At 37.6% G+C, this 14,046-nt stretch overlaps 3 protein-coding genes across 7 annotated transcripts in view; 1 reads left to right on the top strand and 2 right to left on the bottom strand.

Annotated features, from left to right (window-relative positions):
* Positions 1 to 14,046, bottom strand: part of LOC144930624 (uncharacterized) — a 459,911-nt gene that overhangs the window by 301,018 nt on the left and 144,847 nt on the right. The window lies entirely within an intron of this gene.
* The window catches only part of GTF2F2 (general transcription factor IIF subunit 2), a 127,551-nt gene that overhangs the window by 26,712 nt on the left and 86,793 nt on the right, over positions 1 to 14,046 (top strand). The window lies entirely within an intron of this gene.
* On the bottom strand, positions 12,325 to 13,724 carry KCTD4 (potassium channel tetramerization domain containing 4). The gene has a single exon (XM_073345039.1). The coding sequence runs from the start codon at positions 13,564 to 13,566 to the stop codon at positions 12,793 to 12,795; it is 774 nt and encodes a 257-aa protein (XP_073201140.1). The 5' UTR covers positions 13,567 to 13,724; the 3' UTR covers positions 12,325 to 12,792.

Below are 14,046 nucleotides of genomic sequence, written 5' to 3'. Positions count from 1 at the left end.
AGAACATGAATAAAATAAGAAAAAGTGAAATAATAAACACATTTCTATTTATCCGTTTTACCCACTCGTAATAGAATTATTTTTCTTTTTCTTTTCTTTTTTTTTTAAATGAGGAAATTACATGGCAAGAAGAGAAAAAAGCTCTGCAAAAATAAATGTTATTAGGTCTGCAAGGGCAATCACTCAAAAGTTAGGAAATACCAGAAATAAGGTTGCCCACTTAACCCTAATCTAGTCCCTTTTTGTGTACACCTTATGAGCCAGTCTTCAATTAGCTTGATCACATACTATTTTTTCTATAGGGATCCTGCCTCATTCGGTGTGTAGTGCGGTCAATGCTCAGGGACTGAATCAGGGTTGTGTATTGATCGAGGCTGTTGTCTGTAGGTCCCTGACTTATTCACTTGGAAGGTGTAAAGCAGATTAAGCAGATGAGTGTAGGAAAAGAGTACGTGGTGTCATGGTTAAGGCTTCTGAATGACACGCAGGAGAACTGGCTGTTTTATTGACTTCTTATGTGATGCAAGCAAGTCACTTAACCAGACATTTTCAGAGGTGGCCACTAATTGTGTGTGATTTGCTTTCTGTGTGCTCAATGTGAGACACCTTTGCCTGACGTTCAGAAGTGCTGAGCGCTTACAACTACTGAAGTCAATGGAAGCTGTGGATGCTCAGCAGTAACACACCACTGTCTCCAGGAACGAGCACTGGGTTAGGAACCGGGAGTCCCTACATTCGAATCCTGGTTCTGTCATTGGCTCTTTACGTGGGTTTGGGCATGTCACTATTTCCCTCGCTATAAAATGAGGATTATAATACCTACCCACCTTCCTCACATGGGTAATGAGAATGGTTTAGTTAATGTATATACCGTGCTTTGAACATAAAAAGTGCTATTATCAAAAATAAGCAGTTGGAAGAATCCATCCCTAACTGCCTTAAATTGGAACACCCCAAATTAGTGGAAATTCTTGTGAGATTTGGCCTTAAAATCTGTGTCCTCATTTCTCTTGTGTAAAAGCACTCCTTAACTTTCATGGGTGCTGCAAAGACAGATTCATGAATGTGTTTGAGGCTCAGATACTATGGAGATGGGTGCCATAGAAAACCTCAGGGAGAAATCAATTCCATATGTAATGCAAGGTATGGGTGGTGTACAGGAGAGAAGGTATAGGGCCACATTGGTGAGAATAAAAAGAAATACTCAACAGTAGCCTCAGTCCCTGAGTACCATCCATCCTTTGTGAAACAGGTGCTGTGGAAGAAATGTGTGGTCATATAATTGAAAACCGTGACATAATGCACTTGTGTAGGTTAAAGTTGCATGGGCAACCTTAGTGCTGACATTTTCTAAATTTTGAATGCCTAACTTTGCAAACTGAATATTCTTTTCACACAGCTTTTGTATGTAATGGGTATACACAGATGTTATCTATTGATGAAAATAAAATTACTCTGTTCTTTTAAATTGATATTGTTCCTTGAGAGTATGTGCATGTCTGTGACTTGCGTGTTTATTCACTAGTTGATGTGAATTATAAGTTTTGTATCTATGAGATACCTGGAGCTGTAGCAAGCCGATCATACACTTAATACATCTAAATTCAGGTTTCAAAATCTTGACATGAATTCATAGCAAGCCCTGAACAACTGCTACTTAACGCATATATTCCTTTTGGACAACTTGTCACTCGTATTCTTTTCCTGAACTTGCCAGTGGGCAATCTTGATATCTTCTGTTCTGGTGGGAAGAGATGCATCCTCTTTATAGTTTTCCTTGTGCATTCAAGCAAAAGGAGTTAATTATTTGTTATACCTCAGGCAGTACAGCGTGAACCTAGTGTGTAAATTTTGTCTGCCACAGATATTCATGTGCTGGCAAATTGTAGGCAAAAATACTTAATTCTTAAACTGTCTGTATATGGATAAACCTAATATAGTAAAGAATGTGAAATAATGTGGAAAGAAAGGAAATGATTTAGAGTATTTCGATGACATTTGTGCTGGAAAATATGCAATACAGTGCAAACTTTTTTGTAGGGCAGGGAGAACAGTAAAATTATACAAATTTCCATAAAAAAGTTATGTAATTTTGTGCAACAATTTAAGAAAGATTTGCTGTTAGTTAGGCTCAAATTAGATTTCCTTTCTTCCACTTAAATCTTTCAACATATATTTTACTAATAACGTTTTGAAGGAAAGCTGTAACTCTGTGAAATATGGTTATCAACAAGAGTTATGGTGCAATACTCAAATTAATTACTCTCCAAAAACACACACAACCTAATTGTTAAAAAATCCATTCAAGTGTGAAATGTACCATTTTCCAGCTTGTGACGTTATATGTGACAAGGATCCCTAATTGCCTCCTATTTAGTGTCTTCAGGACTGAGCAGATACACACAACATTTATATTATGAACTTTTCACTAGTGCCTGGAAACTCTAGTCAGGATTGAGGCTTCATTTGCTATACAAACACAGAGTAGGATAACAATCCCTGTCCCAGAGTGTATCCAGTCTAGATTAAAACATGGAACAACAATGGATATTACAAACATTAGGAAGAAGTAGGGAGGGAATACTAGTAATAAGGACAAGAGCATGCATTAACATGGGTCAGCAATTATAAATATCAGAAGTCCCTAATGGCCAACTATACATTTCAGTATACTATGAATATTTTATTATATTTGTTTGCTTTAACAGCACTGTCATGTTTTCAGTTTGCAGTGGTTTTCTTTCAGTAGCAATTAATGTTTACCTTAACTGTAATTTATTTCAATAATAAAAAAGAAAGTTTGTGCCTCATGCAGACAATTTGACTTCACTTCAGAGCTTTCAATCTAGATCACTACTCTTGGCATGTGCTGTCTGAACTGAAGGCCACAAGGTTCTGTTCTAAGTGCAAAGTTTGTGTTCCTTTTCAGAGTTCCCTGCCTCTCTAGACAAGTCAGACATGCCTAGGTTGTTGATGTAGTAGAGTAAACCAAAATACTCTCCTCGCTCAGAAACTGCAGGATCTTCCTCCATTTCCTTTGTGATGAATCCCCAGAGTGAGCCTCACGTTACAAAACCAGGCTCCACAGACTAGATAGAGGATTATAATGCCTTGTCAGTGACCACTGCTACTTTAGGTGGGGCTCCCGGAAGATAAGGCATCTTCAGCCTCTGTAATTTTTTCAGAACAAATGAACATCTATTTTTCTCCTGTTTTTTCAGTTCTGTGATGCAAACACATTGTCCTCTACTGACTTCAGACCTGATGGTGGAAATATTGTGAGAGCTGAAAGCCTTAGACAAAGCACTCTTAGTATTAATAAGAGGCCTTTTCTTGATTTTACTGATTTTTTTCAACCAAGCTTGCAGGATCTCTAATTTATTTCTCAGTGTCACTGGTTTCAACATTGAACAAATATACTGCTTCCTCCCCCGTACTTTCCAACAGGGTTTAATATCTCTGATGTATGTAAGCACTAGGGAGGCAACAAACTATACTAAATTTGGTGTTGCAGTTGCTTATTCTATTTGTTTCTGAATACTTATTCCCCTCATCACTCGTTTGTTTGCTTAATTCTCCTTCCTTCTTCATCAACAGTTTCTTTATGCACTCCTGACCTGTTCTCTTTCCTCAATCTATTAATCATCTCTCAAATTTAAGATCTGTTTCTAAGGTGTGGGGCTGCAGTAGCATGTCTGTATTTAGTACTTTATATTAAAAATACAGTTGTGAATTTCCCATTCCCCAAACATCCACAAAAAAGCACTTTCTGCCTGCAATTTTGCATATGATAAGCCAAAACAGAATTTTTTAGTAGTTTTGAGATTAATCAGACTCATCCATTTGAGATACGTGACTTCAAAGAAACAACTGTTGTTTAATATTTGGAAAGGTCTTCTATTGTGTGTCTTTGTCATTGCATATCTCAAGAGTGTGGTGTCGGAATGCCAATTTCCCACATTTTCTAGGCGTCAAGTAGAACTAGCATTTAAGAGTATTTTTAATTACACTGTTTGGATAATAGAAAAGGTATTTGCTATTGGAGAAAAACAGATTTCTGGTTGCTTCTCTAAATGTCCACAAAGATAATATATTTTGAGATGTCCCATGAGCATCTAATATAGGGATCTATAGCAGGCTGTGGTCTGCTCCTGGCTTCTTGCATCACAGAAACCTGCTCAGAAACCTCCACTGGTTAGGTATCCACACTGTTGTTTATATGTGCTCCCTCCAACAACATCTTTACGGTCCTGTGCAGGAGTGCTATTTACAGTGTTCCCTGTGCTTTTGGCCCTTTCTCTAAGGCCTGAGGAGCAGAGGTCTCCCTTCTCTAGGATCTTCGTGAGAGTGGGCTCAGTTAGCCTGTTCACCCAGTCCCTTTCTTCCTTGTGCCCTTCTTATCAATCTTGAGCTGATGGGCTAATTGTATCTTTAGCTCACCCAGCCCTTGCCCCCCCTTGGGATAATTGAATTTAATTATCTAATCAGCTTTCTCTGGGGAACTAATTGGTGGCAGAGTGATCAGAGTGCAGACTCACCTGTTAACTCCCTGCACTCTTTCACAGGATCATACAAACAAAGACTATGCTATTGTAATTCTCATACTCACCAGAAAATGCAAACACATTTTTCAAGGACCAACTAATAGGGTTCCCGCCACCATAATGAGTGGATAAACCAAGGTAAGGGTGTGTGTGTGTGATTTTCAATACCAACATTAACTAAATATTTGCAGACTTTTTGGGTGGATTATTTTTAAACAATCACCTAATTTTTTGACTTTAAAATGTTGGTGTGTTAACTTGAGCTCAGATGTCTTCACAGTCTAGGAGTGATTTAAGTGAAAAGCTATTATGTACAATTGCAATTAACAGTTTGGGGACCTTTTTATTTCTGAAGTAGCAGAGTAATACTCTATTCTAGAGGTTTTTAAATGACATATCTGTAATGGAAATGATGTTAATCTATTGCCACTACAGGTAGAAACTATTTTTTTAAAAGACTGTTTCTTTAGCTGCATGTGGTACTTATACCACACTTCAGTAAAATCATTCTCCAGAGTCTAACGCTGCTGTTAGCAGGTGACTGTACTTTCCTCTCCTGTTCAATTTACCTGATTATTAAGACTCTACAGCTCTCACACTGTCATCTACCCTCCTTAACATCAAACCCTAACTTCCTTCTGGAGTTCTCACCTCACTTTTCATCCATGCTTATTTCTGTGTAAATGATGATCTCTGGAGACAAACATTTAAGTTTACATTCCATATATTGATATGTAGTATTTTTATCTTAAAAGTGCTTTATACACGTTAATTTACTAGTTTCAAATGTCTTCTTCCTTCTCAATGACTTTAGTGAATGTCACACCCTTATCGCCTCTGTGATAGGGTTGGGCCAGATGGCTACAGGAGAGGGATAGAAGGCAGATATATTAGCCCCAGTTTAAGTAGGTCCCTTTTCCCTGGGTAAGGTAACAGGGAAGGTTCCAGAACAATCAGGAACTTTCTGGAAACAATTAAGGCATACAGGCTGATTAGAACACCTGCAGCCAATCAACAAAGCTGCTAGAATCATTTAAGGCAGGCTAATCAGGGCACCTGGGTTTAAAAAGGAGCTCATTTCAGTTTGTGGTGCGCATGTGAAGAGCTGGGAGCAAGAGGCACTAGGAGCTGAGCGTGAGAAGGCATACTGCTGAAAGACTGAGGAGTACAAGCATTATCAGACACCAGGAGGAAGGTCCTATGGTGAGGATAAAGAAGGTGTTGGGAGGAGGCCATGGGGAAGTAGCCCAGGGAGTTGTAGCTGTCGCACAGCTGTTCCAAGTGGCACTCTAGACGGCTGCTTTCCACAGGGCCCTGGGCTGGAACCTGGAGTAGAGTTTGGGCCCGGGTTCCCCCCAAACCTCCCAACTCCTGATCAGACACAGGAGGGGTTGACCTGGACTGTGGGTTCACAAAAACGGCCAAACTGAGGGCTGCCGTGAATCTCCGAGGTGAGCAAATCCGCCAATAAGCTCAAGACCCACCAAGGTAGAGGAGGAACTTTGTCACACCTCATAAACTTGTTTTTAATTGACATAGCAGAATTACCTCTCTTCTTCATTGAACTGCCCTTGGCTTCACTATTGGTGGCCATCTCCTTGTCAAGTTTAACATTTCTCCCTTAGGGTTGTCTACATTAGGAAGGATTATCTAACAAAAGGCTAGCCAGCCCCAACCTAATCAAAATCTTTTCACTAGTATAGACCTAGGTTAAAACCTTATTACCCCTCAGTTTAGCTGGTCAAGGTATAATGTTAGCTAAACCTGACCCATTTTTCTAAGCTAGACAAACTCTTAAACAAAACAACCTCTACATCTCTTTCTCCAGCTGACTACTCAAAATTTTTAATCTTCCCTAATTTAGATGGGACAAATCCCCCTGTGATGGTTGGTTATCTAAGTTCTGTTCTCTTGCTCTTATATAGCTTACTCCATTTATCATAAATCTGGACAGTTCCTCTAGTATGACAACCACCACAGGGCCTATAAAACTACTGTCTGGTACCTTGAGGACTCTGGTTTGTATGTTTGCTCTGACATTTTCAAATCTTGCTTGACTCAGTATAGCACCTTTTTCAGAACGCTTAAAATCCAATATTCTGTGTCTTAAGTGCAGAATTTGCTGGCAATCCTCAATTCCTATTGAAACGTAACCTTCCTGTTTCACCTTAAATCTTCCATCCCTTTCCACTTTGAACGAGAGTAATTTTGCTAATGTTCTATGAAAAGATAACTACCACCACCACCTGAGCTACCTTTTAATATCTCTGATTTCCCTCCCCAAACCAATAGCTTCCTCTTTCCATTCACTCAGTTTGTTTTCTATCTGCTTGCTTGTTCTAGTCCAGTCTCTTAGAACCCTTCTGGATGTTTTCCTTTCAGTGAATAAATGTACCTCATAACATAATGCTGTTCCTTTTTGTCTTGTTCTCTCTTGCCTCTGCCTAACCTGTCACACCAATTAACTGAATCACTACTGAATTTTCATAAATTAACTTTTCAGCCATGCATGTTCACTTGTTTGGGGCACAAGTGAGATGTCATAAAAGCTTACATGGTATTCTTTAAATTCATTTTTTCCTCAGATTAGGAATTAAATAAATCATATCTACCTAAAAGATATTTTAATCTCAGACTAGTTGACAATTATTCAGTTGTTATAGTTACAAATGCAATGATAATTTAACTAAGACATACGGTTGTTTAATGCAGTGTTAAGGTGATGATATAAAACATGGTCATTGGGGAAGCAAGCATTAAAGTTGATCAACTCCTGCAGCGTTAATCTCTCTGGAACACTCCCACACTAACATCAACTTCCTGGACACCATAATCAGCTTCAACAATGGAACCCTATAGATAAGAAACCCACTATCGCCATACCTACCTTCAAAGATCCAGTAACCACTCCAAACACACCAAGAAATCTGCTATCTGCAGCCAGGCACTGAGATACCACAGAATATGGTTTGAGGCGAAAGTCTCAGATAAACACTGTAATACACTCAAAAGCACCTTCACCAAAAAAGGACACTCCACCAGAGAAATAAATCTCATAATGGAATACCCCAAGAGAACCTGCTTGGGTACAGAAATAGAACCTCCTCTGACGGCAGACCTCTACTTGTCACTTACCCGATATGGATTCTATACAGGTGGTATAATCAAATAACTACAACCCATACTCAATGGGGACCCCATCCTGAAAGAAATCGTTCCTGAACCCCTACTTCTGGCCTTTAAACAACCCACCAACCTCTCCAAGCTCATCATCAGAAACAAGCTTCCCAGGACACACCAACTCACAGCAGCACCAGACCCTGCCAGAACAACAGATGCAAAACCTGCAGACACATTTCCACTTCTGCAATGATCAGCACCCCCCACAAACACATCTTTCAAGAGGCATGTGTAGGATCCATGGATATCACATGTGGTATACCTCATTAAATGCCCCAATAACAATTAAGTGGGTGAAACCATTTTCTTATCACAGGAAAATAAGACAAAAATACACTGTCACCTGTGGGTGAACACTTTTCACAAAGCAATCACTCTGTTTCAGACCTATCAGTCCTCATCCTCAAAGGAAACCTGCACAACACTGTAAGGCTATGTCTACACTGGCAAATGAATGACCATTCAGAGGTGTTAAAAAAAAAACAAAACACTCCTTCCCCCAAAAGACAAAAGTTTTGCTGATGACAGGCGACGGTGTGAACAGCGCTTTGTTGGCAGGAGCGCCCACAAACAGCGGCTACACCGCGCCTTTTAATGTCATGGCTATAGCAACACAGCCGTGTCGCTAAAAGTCGCGTAGTGTACACAGAGCCTAAGCTCGCTAGTGTAGACATGGCCTGAGTTGCAATTCCTTTTGGTGAAAAAACAGGAGGACTTGCGGCACTTTAGAGACTAACAAATTTATTTGAGCATAAGCTTTCATGGGATACAGGGCTACTCCTGTTCTTTTTGCGGATACAGATTAACACGGCTGCTACTCTAAATTCCTCCTATGGTGAAGTTATATTCTGCCTAATATTTAGAGCTGAACCTAACAGTTCAGTCTAATTAGTAGTATAGTCGAGGGTGAACTTGGGTAAACTGAGTTTACTCCTTATTTAGGGAATATGGAGTTTAGGGTGGTTTTATTTTATTTATTTTTTTTTTAAACCATTACACCATTAGTCTAACCCTTAACAAGAAAAAGAGGAAAAGAAAATACTTCACCTGTACTTAGTGCCAAGCTAGCATTGCCAGAACAATCTTAACTTCAGGTATTTTCTGACCTTTGAGCACTTGATTCTGTAACTCTAGTGTTGTATCAATATTAACACTTAGCATGCAATTTTCTACTACTTCTTTTTTTTTTTCTTTTTTTTTTTTTCAGGATAAAAGGGGGAAAATCCCTGAAGATAACTGGGTTGCATATCTTACTACCTTCTCTGGCAAAAGTCAGCTGTGTTTGAATTCAAATGTACACCTAACTAGCTGTGCACACATGCAGTGTATTGATCTATTGGTGCATCTGTAGACTAAAAAGGAAACCTTTTCTATTTGAAAATTGCATACTGTGAATATCCAGCAATGTTTCAAACTGAGCAAATGTACAGGTCTGCCAAGTCTGTATCCAGTTGCAAACAAATTGTTCTTACTATAATCTTGTCTAATGCAATGTATCCAGTTTTTAAATGTGGAGAGGGAGAAAATTCTCTTGTCCCCCTGCATAAATCCTTATTCAGACAGCTGAAGGGATTTTGCATAAACTTTTTGGAAAATACACTTTCAGAGACAGAGCTTGACAAATTTCAGACAGGAGGTAGACGTCGATATGGCAGCAGGCGCTCTCAAGTGCTTGTATGAAACATTGATGCCAATGATATTTTAAATGAGAATTGGGAAGCTTTCTAATAAGAATTGTTTAATAGCCTGAATCCTTGAGACTTAAACCCACAAATTTTGTAATATAATGGGTAAGTTTTGTTTCTTAGTCCTGGGCATAGGATTCTTTTTCTCCCCTGGGCATATCTGACCTCCAATACAACACATGTTTGTGGTGAAGCTTCTTGAATTATTTCAGATAGTAATGTAATCAGCTGCTAGAAGGCAGCGTGTACCCTGGACTTAGGTCTTGTCAAGTAAAAAGCTTTCATTTAACCTTTTTAAAAGCATTGTAGTGTGATTTACTCTTTTTTTGTAAACGTATTTGTGATGGGGTTGGGTTTTATGCTATTATGGGTGGGCTGGTGTGGTAATTTAAGTATGGACTACCATTTTTTAATAGTGAAGAACAATTTCCCTTAGTAAAGACAGAATCACCAGATCTGCGCTCTCCTTTCCCCCAGTCCCTTTTTTTTGAGTGTGAAATCTTAAGGTAAAGAAAATAGTACTTCTCTGACATTAAACCACTTCAATTTCTTTAAAGGTCAAATGCCAAGAAGTCAGTTGAAAAGGTAAAAGACAGTATATCTTTTGTATTAATGACTGTTACAATCAAAATAAATATTTACTATTTTCTTTATTTAAAATTCAATAGTCACTTTAAATCCCAATCAGGCATTCAATAGAACTGAAGATTATATCCAAAAATGTTTAAGAAAATGGATGATTTGACATCTTATGAATGACAGCCTCCTCCAGACTTTGTGCTTATACAGTTTTTGTTTTGACAGTACTGGAAACAAACTTCTTTATGATTTGTAGGGCAGTTATGGTGCTTTCTTAGGTTGTCTGCCTAGTTACTATTTATTACCCATTCTAGTATGGAGATGACAAGTCCACTAAAGGTTTTCTTACTGTTCGTTCACAATTATTTTGTGCCATGGTATCTCTTTTTGCTATAGTTCAGAGTCCATTAAAAATCAGAAAAATATGGGAATGGAGTTTGTTCGTAACTCTGAACAAAACGTTATAGGTCTTTCAAAAGTTTACAACTGAATGTTGACTTAATACAGCTGTGAAACTTGATTACGCAGAAGAAAAATACTGCTTTTAACCATCTTAATTTTAATGAAGCAAACATGGAAACAGTTTCCTTACCTTGTCAAATCTTTTTTTTAAACTTTCTCTTTATTTTTTAGTAGTTTAACACAGTACTGTACTGTAGTTTGCTTTTTAAAAAAATTTTTTTTTGGTCTCCACTGCTACCAGACCGTGTACTTTCAGTTCCAAATGCGGTGTATGGTTGACCGGTCAGTTTGTAACTCTGAGGTTGTACTGTATCAAACTTGGTGCATGTAAGTTTTCACAGTCACTTCAAATAGGAGTTATTGACAGCGCTATGTTTACTAATTTAATGGCTAATGAGGTTTCTTGTAAAGTATACTGATCTGAAAACATTTTGTGAAAATGACAATGTAGTGATCTATTAGAAACTACTTCAGTTTAAAATGGTAACTTTCCCACATACCACTATGCTATAACTATTCCTGAGTGTTGTACCTATAAGCTAAATAGAAAAATGCATAGTTTGGAGTGGTGATCTTATACATTTTGGGGAGGAATTCCAGAGAGATTTCAGTAAAAAAATTGTTTTTTCCCACATAGAAATACCATTTTGAGTCATTAAGTGTGTCTGTTTTCTTGTCTGGAAATTTCAGTCCTCTCTATATTGCAAATTATGTCTAGTGAGACACACAGTTATTCCCAGTTATTGTTGAAGTACAGTTCCAAGTTACAGGATAGACACACAGTGTATTCCCATTTCTTGTTAAAAATTGGTTTGGTCCTGTCTAAAATCCAAGACAGAATGGTGCTTTAAGCTTGTCTGGTGACAGTCGTGTTATTCAACATGATTGAAATTTTAGTGTAGTGAGAATCCTATTTTGAATGAAAACTTTTTTATTTTTTCCTATGTAGAATTCACTTTTTATACTAATAAAGCGAAGAACTCCAGTCTTATTTAGTAAAAAACTACTGTTTTTAAAAATTTAATGAGCATCAGTTTCTTCACAGTTGATTTCAGTTGAACGGTGCATGGTTGATAGAGTCAAAGGGCCAAATTCAGACCTTGCATAAGCTGGTGCAACTCCAACTGACCCAAAGGTGAGGTGAATAGGAATTGCACCTGCTTACATGAAGGTTGTGTTTGGTCCAAGTTTTCTTATTGACAGATATTTAACTAATGTTTACTTCTGGATTCATTAATTCTAGTTGCACTGTGGATGATGTAACTTGTTCCCTTACTAAAAATTGTATATGAAAGAAAGAACTGGATAAATATTAAGGAAGTGAGAAGGGAGAGAAATGCCTTATCTGCCCCTTACATTAATGCGTTTTAAATATCAGCAGGTGATCTATTCAGAATTCAAAGTTCCACTTACTGGTTAGTAATACATTATACAAAGCAATAGATCTGTTCATTTGCCACTCTTTATGAACAGCAACAACAAGTGGAAAATGTCAACTTCAAAATTTGAATGTAATATGTAATTGATAACCTGTTACATTAAATTTTATGCAAAACCTTTGAATAAACCATTCAAAATATATACTTTTGAAATATATCTAGTGCTCTACCTACCTTTATGCATTCACATATTTCCTGTAATAAAAAGTAAAGTAAATTAAACTAGCATTATTTGGCTTTTGTTATTGGAGGCATTTCTTCAGGGATTCTCAGCAAATGAATGATGTAGTTGTAAATTTGATGATTCCAATACACGAGCTCTGAAATCTGTTTAATTTTAAAATCAAATTGTTGGCTTTTACAGCCTTTTGCAGTCTTCTATTGTTGTAATTTCAGTATAATTCAGCTTTGAATAGATTTGCAGAAACTGTAATGAACACTCAAAATGTTTTATTCCAGTTAAAATCCAGTGTGAATTTTGTCATAAGCAAAACATGTTTCAAGCTTGCATATTATATGAAAATACTTTCACCACTGTTCAACTGAACAATAAGGTGTATGCATGTTAATCACACAAGTACACAAACCATTTCAGCTAGACTCTCTGGGTGAAAGACAACGTGAAGGAAAAATATATGCAAATAGTAGCAGCACTCAATCTGTATTTACAATGTTTAGCAGACATTTTTATTAAATTTAAACATAAGATACTTGTTCAGCCTAAATAACCCAGAGATTAATGTCATTATGGAATTTACATACCATTAGCTCACATTAATTCATTAGCAGCAGAGCTCTGTGGTACAGGGCTAGTTAGATACATTATTTGTGATGTCTGGATGCTGCAGTTTAATGAGGTTTACTGGCTGCGTGCTTGATGCCTTTGTCTGGTGATAGAAGTAATTACTTGATAAAATGAAGTGCATCGCTGTGAACAATTGACCCTTTGGAACAATCCAGACTGGTCAGCAGTCTAAATCCACATTTTAAAGCCATCATTATAGCCTCAAACTTAAGAGTTTCCAGGGTGCAGACAAAGGTGTTGTCTTCCTTCAGTACAAGTCGTGTACCATTTTCTGACTTTATGAAGTATTTGAATTGAATAATATTTGAAGATATTGAAAACTCCTCTGGAAATCCATCCAGCCTGCTTTTTGACACCAGAACAATGCGAGATTTGATTTTTGCTATGAAATCAGGAGCATTACAAAAGATCCTAAGACCTTGTGAACGGTCGTGGCTATCAGTTATTTCCAGGAAAGTAGTCTCTCTGGATGCTGTCTGTTCTTTCTCCCACCGTGATTTCACTGCATCAGCTAACATCTTAAGCTGAAAAAAATCTGCTTCTTGTGCCAAAAGTTGATTTTCTCGAAACCCCTCCGGTAGAAGAAGTTCTCCATTTCGTAGGAAGTTCAGAATGTGCCTGAAAAGGAGTCCATCCCTGTCTATGAAATAATGGCCATCTGCATCAAATGGACAGACGATTTTTCCATTTATCACACCTTCAAGAAAAGAGTCTGGGTACTTGGTTAGTGTTTGTTTTTGTGTAATGTACAGGTATCCACCAACATTGAGAGTAATCAGAGGCATTTTACAGTTCTTGCTTTCTTCAGTACCCTCAGAGTTGATGTGCTTTTCTTCATGTTCCTTTTCTCTTCTGTTTATTTTTCGCTCCATTCTTAAAGCCAAGTTAAAAAGACAGCTATCTTGCCTTGTTCTTGTGTGCTTGAAAAGAGATATTTTAAAAGCACCTTTATTCGGCTCCAGCACGGTGATGGAATGGAAGTGCTGCTAGCATTGCATGGATTGTCAGCTCAGTTTTGCAGTAGGTGGCGTATCAGCTATGTATGCCCTGAGATATCAGGAGTATGGCTGTAAGGAGAATTTGCATTTAACTGTGTAAGGGAAGAGGATGGATGTAAAAGCTGTTTTAATTATTTTCTTTGAAGTCTGGTAGGTTTAAATTATTTAAAAATAGCATTTTGAATTACTCTGTGCAGAATGGACAATACCTTTTTACTGACCAGTTAAATTTTAATATTTACTTTAAAAATGTGTTTATAATGTGGCATTGCTGAAGAATGGTTAGCACTGAGAATGTTGTAGTGGTAGCTTTGTTTCCTTTTTTTCAGTATTTTTGGTTTTATACGATACCTT

This window comes from Lepidochelys kempii, chromosome 1 (genome assembly GCF_965140285.1).
Source record: "Lepidochelys kempii isolate rLepKem1 chromosome 1, rLepKem1.hap1, whole genome shotgun sequence".
NCBI classification, from domain to species: domain Eukaryota; kingdom Metazoa; phylum Chordata; order Testudines; family Cheloniidae; genus Lepidochelys; species Lepidochelys kempii.
This window is presented reverse-complemented; position numbering and strand designations above follow the sequence as displayed.

Bases quoted from the DNA above. Each gene is read 5' to 3' on its own strand.
- KCTD4 (XM_073345039.1), bottom strand. From the start codon at position 13,566: ATGGAGCGAAAAATAAACAGAAGAGAAAAGGAACATGAAGAAAAGCAC.